This window comes from Elephantulus edwardii, unplaced genomic scaffold (genome assembly GCF_000299155.1).
Source record: "Elephantulus edwardii isolate Elephantulus edwardi_28Jun2011 unplaced genomic scaffold, EleEdw1.0 scaffold00007, whole genome shotgun sequence".
In the NCBI taxonomy this organism is placed as follows: Eukaryota; Metazoa; Chordata; class Mammalia; order Macroscelidea; family Macroscelididae; genus Elephantulus; species Elephantulus edwardii.
Window position 1 is genome coordinate 35,801,855 of NW_006399757.1, and position 12,431 is coordinate 35,814,285.

A 12,431-nucleotide genomic window follows, 5' to 3' on the forward strand; every position below is an offset into this window, starting at 1 on the left:
CTGTCTGTTCTTCAAGGCAAAAAGCTGAGACACTCAGGCTATGCCTCTCATTCCTAAGATACAATGATATCCCAGGCCTCAGAGAGCTGTGTCAAAATTTCAGGATTCTTCTTAGGAAGGGAACCTAAAGCAATCCTGAGAAATTCTCCCCTGTCCTCTGAGGATGCTATGGGTATACCATCAGGCTCAGGAAAGAGATCAGGTATAAAAAGCAATGCCCTGCCATCAATGCTGGGTTGCACAGCCTGCTGATGCAAGGAAACCATAGCCTTGGAGTCCCTTTGGGCCTTCGGTTTCTCATGAATGATGCAAACATTATCAATCACTCCATATACAATTTCTTAATGCCTTCCAAAACAGAAATAGAGAATGCATAAGCTGCACCCATAAAAGGGCCATGTAATTCCATGGGCTATGTTTGTCTTACTAAAACTATTACTATTTAAATGCTCTGATTAATGGCTACACTAAAGGCTTTCTTGACTCCCTCAGGAACATCTGACCATTTTGCCCTTCAAAGAGCACTCCCACTCAAGCTATTCCCTGTAACACATCTATCAAAGCACTGATGACTTTATAGTTTACTTACCGTTCACATGTCTTTTTTCTCCACTGAAGTAAAGGCTCCTCAAAGGTTGAGACTAGACATTAATGAGTGTTGGTCCCAAGGGTTAAGCACACAGCGCCTAACTCTTACTTAGTCCTCCGTGACTGAACAGAAGTCTTCCTGAGAGGCAGACACTGGTGTCACAAGAAGATGTCTCCCAACTGCCTTTCTACAGCCCTCAGATAATTCTCTAAGAGCCACTTACAAAGAACATAGTCATACTGTACATGTGGTCACCAATGAGCACCCTAGAACTTGAGGTTAAGCAGCTCAGCATCTGATGCTTTCTGGGGACCAACTAAGTGATCAGTACAACCTAAGGCTCCTCCTCACTGCTAACACTTCCACATCGCTTTGTTGTAGTGTACATCAAGTTAGAACTGATCCATGGTGGAACTGTATCAGGTTTTCAAAGGCAGTAAAACTGATGGAGAGGAAACTGCCTATCTTTTTTCCAAAGAACAGCTGGTTTGAACCACATAGCTCAGGAAGTTTAACTGATAAATGATCTCCTTTTACAAGAAAGAAGATACAGATAAAAAGATTCTTTGAGCACTTCTACACTATCCCTGTGCCATGCTTAAATCTCACTGAATCACACACTGTAAAAATTATCCTCACTTGATAATTTTCAGAAACTAAAGCTAAGAAAAGTCATCTCAAAAGAGAAACACACACACACATTTTGAGATCTAGGATGTAGCGGTCATTTTGTGTATTTATATAGCTGCTCTATTTCATATACTATTAATTTTCTGAACACAAGATTTTATATCTGATTCATTTTGACTAATACTGTGACTTGTCCATTGTAGATACTCAAATATGGTCTAAGGAAGGAAGGTATACACTATTTTAAAAATATGGCCCTATATGGTCTGGGGAAACCTGTAATAGTAAAAATAATACACTATTGATGGAGCAATGATCAAGGAAGGCTTCAGAATAGCTAGTATCTGAGTGGGGTATTGAAAACAAGGGGAGGAATTAGACACTGAGATGAGAACAGAAATGTCTGCCTGATTAAAATATGGCTGTCAGAAGAAAAGCAGAAAAATAAAAGTTTGGGAAAAATTTGAAGATGGATTGAGAAGGTCTTAAAGGTAAAGGTTCTAGATGATTTTCTAGGCATGATTAAAACTAAAGAGGTGTGATTAAAAATGTTCTCAATGATGGAGAAATTGGGGCAAGAGAGAAAAGAATAATAGGTGGTTTGGACACAATTTTAAAGTAGTTAAGCCAACGTCTATTTCTGGCTTCCTTGCTAGCCTTCCTTGCAAATATACCATGTTACCTGAATAATAATCTAAGCACACTTTAGTTCATAATAAGGTTTTACTATAAACAGCAAAATAACCAGCATATTTCAGGATATAGAGAAAATATGGTTGATCTATAAAGCAAGAAAGCAGCAGCTGGAAATTCTCTCAGTCTTTTCAAGGAGTTTGAGATCTATAGCCAAGGAGACAGAAATAGGCTCTTTCTAAATCTCTGACCACTCCCTTCTCAAGATGGCTGTTTTTTAGTGTTTTCTGTGCCACACTGCTAGTCCTGCTCTTCTATCAGTTTGCTATCTCGAATCTCTAGGTTCAGTCCATGTATCCATTGAAAAGGCAGAGTCAACTTGAAGAGTTTCATCACCATGTACAATACCTGCCTGCTGCACTGAAGCATGGATAAGAAGGAAAGTTTCCTCTGTGATTCACTGGATACCTGAGCTATGTTAACTCTATTCTCAGGAAGAGGGGAAAATTACAGACTCAAAAGCTTTAAAACAGTTCCTCTCGCCAATTTGTCTTTCCATTCACTGGAACTGAAAAGTCAATTTGTCAAGTCATAAAAATCACGTTCCTTCCCCATCTTTCAAGAATGGATCTATAGATAAGCCTATAGAATGCCTTAATGAAAGGTAATCCCTCATTGAAAATATCTAATATTACTAAAAGTCTAATTACTGAAATTACTAATAAGGAAACAATTAGCCTTAAAAAGCAAACTATCAGGGAGGTCTGGTGGCCTAGTGTAAAGAAGATGCACTGCAATCCCAGAGGTACACAGTTTGAATCCACCAGATGCTCTACTGGAGAAGAAGGGACAATTTCTCTCTCTCTCTCTCTCTCTCTCTCTCTCTCTCTCTCACACACACACACACACACCCCCCCACACCCACACACACTCTCTCTCTCTCTCTCTTAAAAAAAAAGCAAACAGTCATGGAAAGAATAGGTAAGAGGATATCTCTATTAGTCTCTGCATTGGGAAAATAATTCAGGTCACAAAAAAAGGAATGGTGTTTTAACTTGACAGAAAGGGACAAAGGGAAGGGGGCAGAGTATAGGAATCTGCAAGGTTATTTTTCAGTACTGTATATATTTTTAATGAAAAATTCAAGGAGGGCCATAAAGAGACAAACAACAGAATAGGGGCATTGAGATCTTCAAAGTGAGAGGATCAAGACTGGCCAAGCTAAAAGGACAGAGCAAGGAAGAACCAGAGCTAATGAAGTTTCGTGGATGTGTATCCAAGTCTTATTTGCTAACGTCTTTATCTGCTACCAAAGGTTCAATCTAGTTCTCACTTTGGGTGGGGCATCCACTTTGAGCTGACAATGTACCTACCAATGCTCAGGTAGAGGAGTTCTAGATGAGGCTGGGAGTGGTAGGCATGGATATGCAGTAAAAGGCAAGAAAGAGAAGGTTTCAAATGTGGAGTAAAAAATGAAATAAAAATGAGATCTAGTTGATCAGAATTATAGGTTTTTGGAGACTTATGGTTCTCATCCTAAATTTTATTTTAACTGCTTATATTTGATATTGAGTATGTGCGGGTCAAAGAAAAACATATCTGGGCGAGCTCTCGTGGCCTATTGGCAAGAAGCTGCACTTCAATCCCAGAGGTGCACGGTTCGAACCCACCAAATGCTCTGCTGAAGAAGAAGGGACAATCTCCTCCTGTACCTGTCTGATCTGATTTGATGGCACACACATAAAAAATAAAAAAAAAAATTGGGGAGCTCTGGTGGCCTTGTGGTAAGGAGCTGCAACTACAATCCCAGAGGCGCACGGTTTGAATCCACCAGATGCTCTGCTGGGGAAGGAGGGACAATCTCCTCCTGTACCAGTCAGATGTGATTTGACAGTACACTCACACAAAAATAATAAAATAAAAAATAAATAAAAAAAATTAAAAAAAAAAGAAAAACATATCTGGGCAGCCATCATTCAGAATTCACCAAGCACCAATAAAACTGCTTCACTTGAGCTCAGGAAAGCAAAACAATAAGGCAGCAGAAGTTTGCAGAAAAACAATGAAAAGTCAGTTTCTCCATAAATATTTTTTAAATTTTTATTATTATTATTAATTTTAATGAAAAATTTACAGATTTTGGATTACCATTCATTCAGTGTTGCACTTTTCTCCCAGCCCCTCCAGCTCTACACACTTCTCTTTGAAAAGTAAAGGAAAAATTCTTTCATTGTTTTACAACTCCTCCCCCCAGTCCACTATGCAGCCTTTGTTCTGGACTCCTGTCATGATAATACCTAATTACATATCCATAAACATTTCTAAAAGAGATAATCTTTCAAGCTAAGAGTCATATATTTGTTTAATATGATGTAAAATAAACAAACAAAAGCCAAGGGGGGGAAATCCTCCAAATCCAGCACCTCTGCAATCACCACAGGTTATTTCCCCCTCAAGCAAAGTTCAGTCCAGGAGGACTTGCCCTGGTAAACCACACTGTCTTCTTGCCCCCCCCAGAGCCAGTGCCATGACCCTTCCTCATTGTACCAAAATCCACCTGCTCATCTTGTATCCTCTCCTCAACAGCTTCTTAATAAGCACTATGATGATTAATATTGTGTCTACTTGGCTGATTCTCTGATTTGGCATTTATGATGTAGTCATCATTCCCTAGACATAATATATTCATTCCACTGATGACATCTCACATAATAATTTCCTCAATGAGACCTTATATAATTTACCAGCCTCTATGATGATATCTACTGACCACAGTCAATTATCTGAAAGGGGGTTTTACTGGGGTGGGGGCGATGTCTGGCACACTCTGAACACACAACCTCATTTGCTTTTTTCTTGGCCTGGATCCTGCATCTGGCTCCTCACCTCCAGTTCTCTGGACTAAACTAGTGGCCTGCTTTACCTGTCAACTCTGAATATGTCACCTGTGAAGCCATGGTCTCCTTGAAATCTCTCTTGTGTGCGCTCTCTCTCTCTCCACACAGACACACACACACACACACACACACACACACACGTTGTTGTTGTGGGTGCCATGGAATCTCTATGCACATGTATTCGTATGAATATATATAGACACTCATAAATGCATATGTGTATACATGCACATATCTAGATATATTCTCCTCACCCCACTGATTTTTGCTTCTCTACAGAACTAAATCTCAAAGACGTACTTTCTCTGTCTATAAAAACAGATTTCTAATCTCTTAAAATACATGACCATGCACACTCATGTTTATCGCTGCTTTGTTCACAACAGCAATGAGTTAGAAACCACCCATCAACAAATGAATGGATAGAGAAGCTGTGGTATAGTCACACAATGGAATACTACGCTCCATTGAAAATCAAGGAACTCATGCAATATTATACAAAATGGGCGACCCTGGAGGACATTATGCTGAGTGAAATATCTCTGTCACAAAAGGACAAATACTGCATAGTACCTCTGCTGTAAAGTGGGACTGACATCAGGGTAGGGGGAAACTAAGAAAGAAAGGGGACAAATAATGTATACTGCATTGAAACAGATGAGGGACAGAACTATTTAAAAGGAATATATGATCAGGTATTATTTTCATGACGAGATTCCAGAAAAAGAAATGCATAGTAAAGTGGACTATGGACTTGGGGTGGGGGGTGGGGGAGATTGTTTAACGATGAAAGAATTTTTTCTTTTCAAAGAGAAAAGCCAACTGGGGGAAGGAGTGGGCAGGGAGGAAAATGTGCAACAATGAATGAATGAGGAAAAAAAAAATTAAATGGGAAGAATATGCTGTAAAAAATAAAATTAAATAAAAAAAACCCCACAAACATAACCAAGGTCCCCCTTACCCTTCCTATTTGCTTCCCACTCATTACTGGACCATTTATCAGATAGCTTTTCATTCTCTCTAGTTTGCTTGTTCTTGTACAATTTATCTCATTGCCATTGAGTCAGAATCAATAGCTGACTCTCCTCTGGGTTTTTTGAGTCTGTAATAGCACAGCAGGGGAATGTGCTTAGATAGTGACGCCCTTGGAGCTGCTGGTAGATTTGAACTGCCAGAGAAGCAAGGCTTTTAGAACAACAGCACAGCTCCCTGTGGACCACACCACCAGAACTCAGTAGACACCTGACCCTGCCAAATAGAGTATAGCTTTTCTAATGTAACAGTACTTAAAAACACAAAAAAGGCTTGGAGGGTTTATTTCAGCTTTCTGATTATTTACTATGCTGAAGCACATCCAGATTCCATTCTAGGTGAATTCCATTCTAGGTAGTGCCTATGTCCCTGTCATGATGCATAGGATCCCCACAATGTTTGGGCAGATTAAAGCTAACAAAGGTTCTCTACATTTTGCCTCCTGTTTTCCCACTCATAAAGCTACTCTATCCAACATCATCACTATCATACAAATTTGTCAGTGGACCCAGAATTTGACAATTACAGTGGCGCCTCAATTCTTGCTTCCATTCCACTAAGACTCATTGTCCTCACTTTTTGCCTTCCTTCCCTGACCCCCACAACATGAGGTATGATTCATAACAACAGTCCATTACATTGTGTTTCATTCATGTATATGTGTTTTATACCATCTTTCATTTACATTGTGTTTCATACAATCATTCATATATATTGCATTTTCAAGTCCCAACTGTATCCTTTCCATTCCTTCACCACCACCTGCTGCGACCCTGTCTGTCCGCTAGTCCCTGCTATCCTAGTGATTTTTCCTCTTCTCATATTCAAACCTGCATATCTCTACTTTCTCAAGTTTTTCACTCCAGGCCATGCCTTAACACTCAAACTCACCCCACTATTCCCCATGGCTCCCTACGTCTGCCACATTAACCAAGTTCTTCTCTTCAGTGCACAGGCTTGCCTCCTCTTAATTGGGATCACCTCTGCCAGAAGAAAGGAAGGTGTCTTCTTCCCTGACCTAGCGACTTACTCATTCACACCCCTTGAAGTAAAAATCATAATGTTTTAACGACAATCTCTTTATGACTATATATTTATTCAATGCTTCCACTTCATCATTTATGTCCTGACCAGCTAGCTATGGATACCACTCAGGAAAAATGTCTTGAATTCAAAAGCACATAAACATTGACCGTCAGGATCTTTCTTGATAATAAGTTAGTCTGTCCTTGATCTGAAACAATGGCAGAAACCCGCTATCAAAACCACTGAAGGCATTATTTACTTCAACTCAGAGAAATTCAGAGTTTCTGAATAAGAATTAACCTTAAGCAGCTATAAAGTGAAAGACAAGGGCAAATTTGTTTAAATGAAGTCCCACGGGTACACAATGAAATACTGAGTAACTTGTTATTAGCTTTCCAACACTGATAGTGCCGCTCTACTGCATATCAAGGTCACCCTGGGTAAGAGGATCCTGGTTACAAGCATTCCTATTACAAGAAGAAAGAGATCAGCTATTCCAATTGCATATATGCTCTGGAAAAGTAACAGCTGGGTGCATATTACTTACCGGTTTGTCCTTGATGGTGGGGCTTGATACGCACAGGTACAGTTTCCCATCTTCTTCCAGGCAGGCATCTATCAAAGCTTGTACAGAACTCTCCTCCTGGAACAGCAGAAAGGCATAGCCTTGGGGAAAAGAAAAACAAGGGAAAGAGGGAATCAGCTAATGAAATGCAAAGTAACAATCAAAAAGATATCTTTTGCTTGATTTTGGCAAATCCTTAAAACATAAGAACTTTAAGTAAGCCATAGGAAAGAAGAGGTGAAGCAAAACCAGCCAAGAACCTTGTGCCAGATGGAGAACCTATGGGAAGAGCAGAATGGCCTTGTAGAGTTTCCAAGGTGGTAATTATGAAAGCAGACTACCTTATCTTCCTCTAGTGGAGCGGCTGCCAGGTCCAAACCACCAACCTTTGGATTAGCACTGAAACACTTAACCACTAAAGCATCAGGGTCTTTTTGATACTGTGGTAGTTCTTGATACATTACATGTTATACCTTGTTTAATCCTCATAACCATTCAAGGGGCCAAGCTTAGAACTCTTCTATGGAAATGCCACTAAATGAATGGGGTCATATTTAATGAGGGTAGGCAGACATTACTTTTCTGAGCCACACTACCAGCCAGGTAGTAAGTTGTAACCCTAGCTTCCAGCAAGCCCTAATCTTGGTACTTGCTTAATGTGCATGAACTCTGAAACCACTATGCCAGGTAAAAGCAACCAGTCACAAAATACTACATGCTGTGTAAGTCTATTTATATGCGACTTCCACAATAGGTAAGACCACATAGACAAAAAACAGCCTCGTGGTTGTCAAAAGTTCAGAGGGAATGGATATGGGATGTTTAAGGCTAGAGTATTCAGGAGAAATGGACATTTAATATAAATGTTCTAAAAACTGGCTGGTTATGGTTGCACAATTCTGTGACTATGCTGTAAACCAATGAACTTCACTTTTTAAATGGTTGAACTCTATGGTATAGATATTTTCTCTTCATAAAGCCATTAAAAAGTCAACCAGGTTGATCTCTGCTATATTTTTAGGTTGGTTTTTGTTGCTGTTGTGGTTTTACATATTATTTTTGATGACGATGCTTTGTTTCTCTGAGGATACTCTCTGGTTTCATGGCAGGGTCATATCAATAAATGTGGATATATAAATATATAAATGTGGGTATAGCAATTTTGTTCAATTTAATTCAGTAATACTTACAGAATTAAATATTACAGCATATGCATATGAGAAACTGAGATAAGTAAGACTCTGTTTCTGCTGTCAAGAGTCACTTTTCTTAGGAGAAACAGTAAACTGTATTATTACTTCCTACAAAGTTGAGGAGATATGTGGGGCCAAAAGGTGCCATAAAAGTTCAGAACTCTGACTTAGGTGACAAAGAGGACAATAAATGCTCAAGATGACCATGCTAATATAATTTGCTACCATAATGGCATTCATAAGGGGCTGATCGATTCAGAGGCAAGAGAGGATACTGCCCATCTTTCTCCCACAGAGCAGCTGGTGGATTTGAACTGAGTATGTTTGAGCTGGCAATGAAACTCCTTACCATGAAGCCATAAACCTCACAGGCTTTCCTAAATCTCAGTTGTCCCCTCTATTCCCTGTTCTGACCTCGGAGGAAATCAGCATCAACAGTATTCCCCTCTGGTGTACTTACATACAGACACATATATACATGGCAGAAGGATGTAAATGATGTGAAAGGATATGAACTCCAATGCACAGAAAACTCTCCAACATCAAACAAAGATACTTAATTCATAATAAAATGACCAAAGAGTAAAGCTCTGTGGTGTCCTGCACAGCAAGGAATGGCAGTGGGAGTGGTTAATGAAAAATAGCTACTGTTTTTTAACCTTGTCCCTAGTCCTTCTTCCATCCAGAGCCTAATCAAAACAGCTACAAATTCTGCGGACAAAACAAACTTATTTAGCTTGGTGCTTTCTCATATTGATGGCTGCTGCCTGTTACACTGGTTACACTCTGATGTATCTGGGAAATGTTTGTTATTTTTCCTGTTGCCTTTGCTTGGAATGCTCTGTATGGACAAAGGGCTAGGGACAAGGTTAAAAAAAAAAGTCAGTAACTGTTATTCATTAACCACTGTCATTATCATTCCCTGACATCTAGGATTACTCATACAAAGGTCAAACTGAAGCTAAAGAAAATGAAAACAAATCCATAAGAACCAAAATCTGACCTGAGTCTCTCCTACCTGAACTTAAAAATAATCTCAGGATCAGGTGTGAGGATGTGAACACTAATGAACAAAGATCAGATGAGCTGTGGGAGGATATCAAGAATATCATCCAGGGAGAATGCAAAAGTTCATTACAAAGGCAGAGGAAGAAGAAAAGACCGAGATAGATGTCAGAAGAGACGGAATATTGCATTGGAACACCAAAATGCCAAAGCAAAGGAAAAAATCAGGAAGTTAAGGAGCTGAGCAGATTTCCAAGGGAAAACAAAGCAAAGTTTTATAATGAAATATGCAAACAGCTGGAGTCAGAAAATCATAAGGGATGAACTCACTTGGCACATAACAACAACGTATCTACAGGAGGAAGGATGCTGAATGCTGAAATGTTAGGACCAAGGGTCACCTCTGGGCTTTGCTTTCAAGCTAGAGCTGCAGAGGACTGGGTAGAGAGGAAAAAGAAAAACTGCAAAGCTAGAGAGAATAATCATCATTTCTTCATATCCTTTCTCTTTTGCAAACAGTAGGAAACTGTCACTAAGTTCCAAGAAAACTATTAAAAATTCAATGCTTTGATTTAATGTGAAAAAACTATATTTGCAAGAGAATATTAAAGATGAATTGGTTAAAAAAAAGACCTCCTCAAAAAGGTCTTTCTATCAAACTTCTACCTTACTAGTTTAAATACTGGGAATCTTCCACAAAGGTCATAAGCAACACACTGCGTTATCTTGCTCTTGGAGAGAACACGTCTATGTTAAACTACACACAATACATTATAAAGGTCTGGCGACAGCGCACACTCACTGAGCTGAGCTTTTTTACTTCCTTGCCTGTGGAGGGCCATGAGGATGACTGTCTACATCTTTCTCCCACATCAATGCCCATTACCTACAATCTTCTCCATCAAATTCACTTCTGGGTTGACTCTGAGTGTGATTATCTCCCCCGAAGAGTCAAGTAGCTACCATAAAAGCATAAATATTTTCCCTCAGGCCTATCTCAGAGTATAGGCATAATGTCAATTGAGAGTAACAAGTAAGAGCCCATTACAAATAATATTGCCAAGAAAAGTCTCTACAGACATGGAACAGCCCATATCATTTTACCAATTTCTTCAGGACTACTGAGGATGTTGTATACCATCTGACCTGGAGCTGATCCTCCAGTTTGTTTTCAGAAGCAGTGAATCACACAGTAGTTGACTGCCATCCTTCTTCCATGAAGCAACTGGTGGATTCAAATGATGTGTCTCTGGGTTAACAGTGCAATTCCTTACTACTAGGCCCTCAGAGCTCCCTTCAAGACCATTGTTGCTGTGTGGCTTTGAGTCTCAACCAACCTATAGCTGCCCTAGAGTGGATTTTCAGAAGCAGTAAATTACACGGGAGGGGAATGCCCATACTTCTCTCACCATCAGGGGACCATTAGTGTACAAAAAAAAAATAAATAAATAAAATCACCAAGAGTCAAAACAGTTACCTTCACAGTCACCTCTACACAACAAGCTGCCACTATCTGTAGAGACAAAGTTCTTTTTTTGGGGGGGTGGTGTTTTATTTTTTAGTTTTAAAATAAAAATTAACAGAGATTGATTTTCATTCATTTCTATATATATTCCTCCCTTCCCCTCCTCCAATTAACTTTATAATACTGTTCCAGGCTGTTAATTGCCATATATTTATAGGTCTAAGCATCCCTCCCTTTCAGATTGTCCTTTCTTCCAACATCTGAGTGCACTGTTCATAATCTTTCCATTCTTTTCATGCTCTTCCTCCCTCCTCATATCAATCCTCTTATTATAACAATGGTCTTATGCAATTTTTATCCTTTTGTGACTGAGATATTTCACTCATGATAATGTCTTCCAAACACTATTCCAAACTATTCAGGTTGCACAGAGTTTTACAAGATCATTGTTTTTCAGTGCTGTGTAGTATTCCATTATGTGAATGCACACCCAAATACACACACCCATGTAGTTTTATTCACAATAGCGAAGAGTCAGAAGCAGACCAAGTTCCCATGAACAACTGAATGATTGGAGAAACTATGGTACATTTACATAATGGACAAAGGTCTCTTGACAACACATATTAGAGGTATGCATGTACTTGCCTCTGGATTATAGCCTAACAATTTTTTCAACTCTCCTTCCTACTTTGGGCCTTCCAACCAAAATAAAACTCACCATGAATACCCTAATACACTATGAAAACATCTTTAGGAAAACGGCACTTACTAAAATACTTACTGATATCTTAATGTCAAAAAGATTATCTGGGAGGATGGGCTCTATAAGAAGTGTGGCATCATGGTGCAACCACTGTGGAAGGTGGTATGGCACTTTCTTAAAAAGTTGCAAATAGAGATACCATTTGACTCAGCAATTCCACTACTGGGAATATACCCCAAAGAGACCATAACTGACACCCAAGCAGATATATGCACACCCATGTTTATCCCGGCTTTGTTCACAATAGCAAGGAGTTGGTAACAACCTAAGTGCCCATCAACAAATGAACTGATAGAGAAGCTGTGGTATATTCACACAATGGAATACTATGCTGCATTGAAAAACAAGAAACCCATGTAATATTATACAAAATAGGTGACCCTCGAGGACATTATGCTCAGTGAAGTATCTCAGTCACAAAAGGACAATGCATGGTGCCACTGTTGTAAAACAGGACTGACAGTGAGCTTGGGGAGAGACTGAGAAAGATGAGTTAAATAATGTATACTGCATTGAAACAGATGAGGGAGAAAACTGTTTAAGAGGGATATGTGATTAGGTATTTTTGTCATGACAGAAGTCCAGAGTGAAGGCTGCATAGTGGAGTGAACTTGGGGGAGGGGAGGGATT

At 39.4% G+C, this 12,431-nt stretch overlaps 1 protein-coding gene across 3 annotated transcripts in view; it reads right to left on the reverse strand.

Moving 5' to 3' along the window:
- The window catches only part of CPEB3 (cytoplasmic polyadenylation element binding protein 3), a 273,954-nt gene that overhangs the window by 46,890 nt on the left and 214,633 nt on the right, over positions 1 to 12,431 (reverse strand). For all 3 annotated transcript variants that reach the window (XM_006880335.1, XM_006880334.1, XM_006880336.1), the window contains exon 7: positions 7,355 to 7,473. In XM_006880335.1, the coding sequence (XP_006880397.1) occupies positions 7,355 to 7,473 (119 nt within the window). The remainder of the gene's footprint in view (positions 1 to 7,354; positions 7,474 to 12,431) is intronic.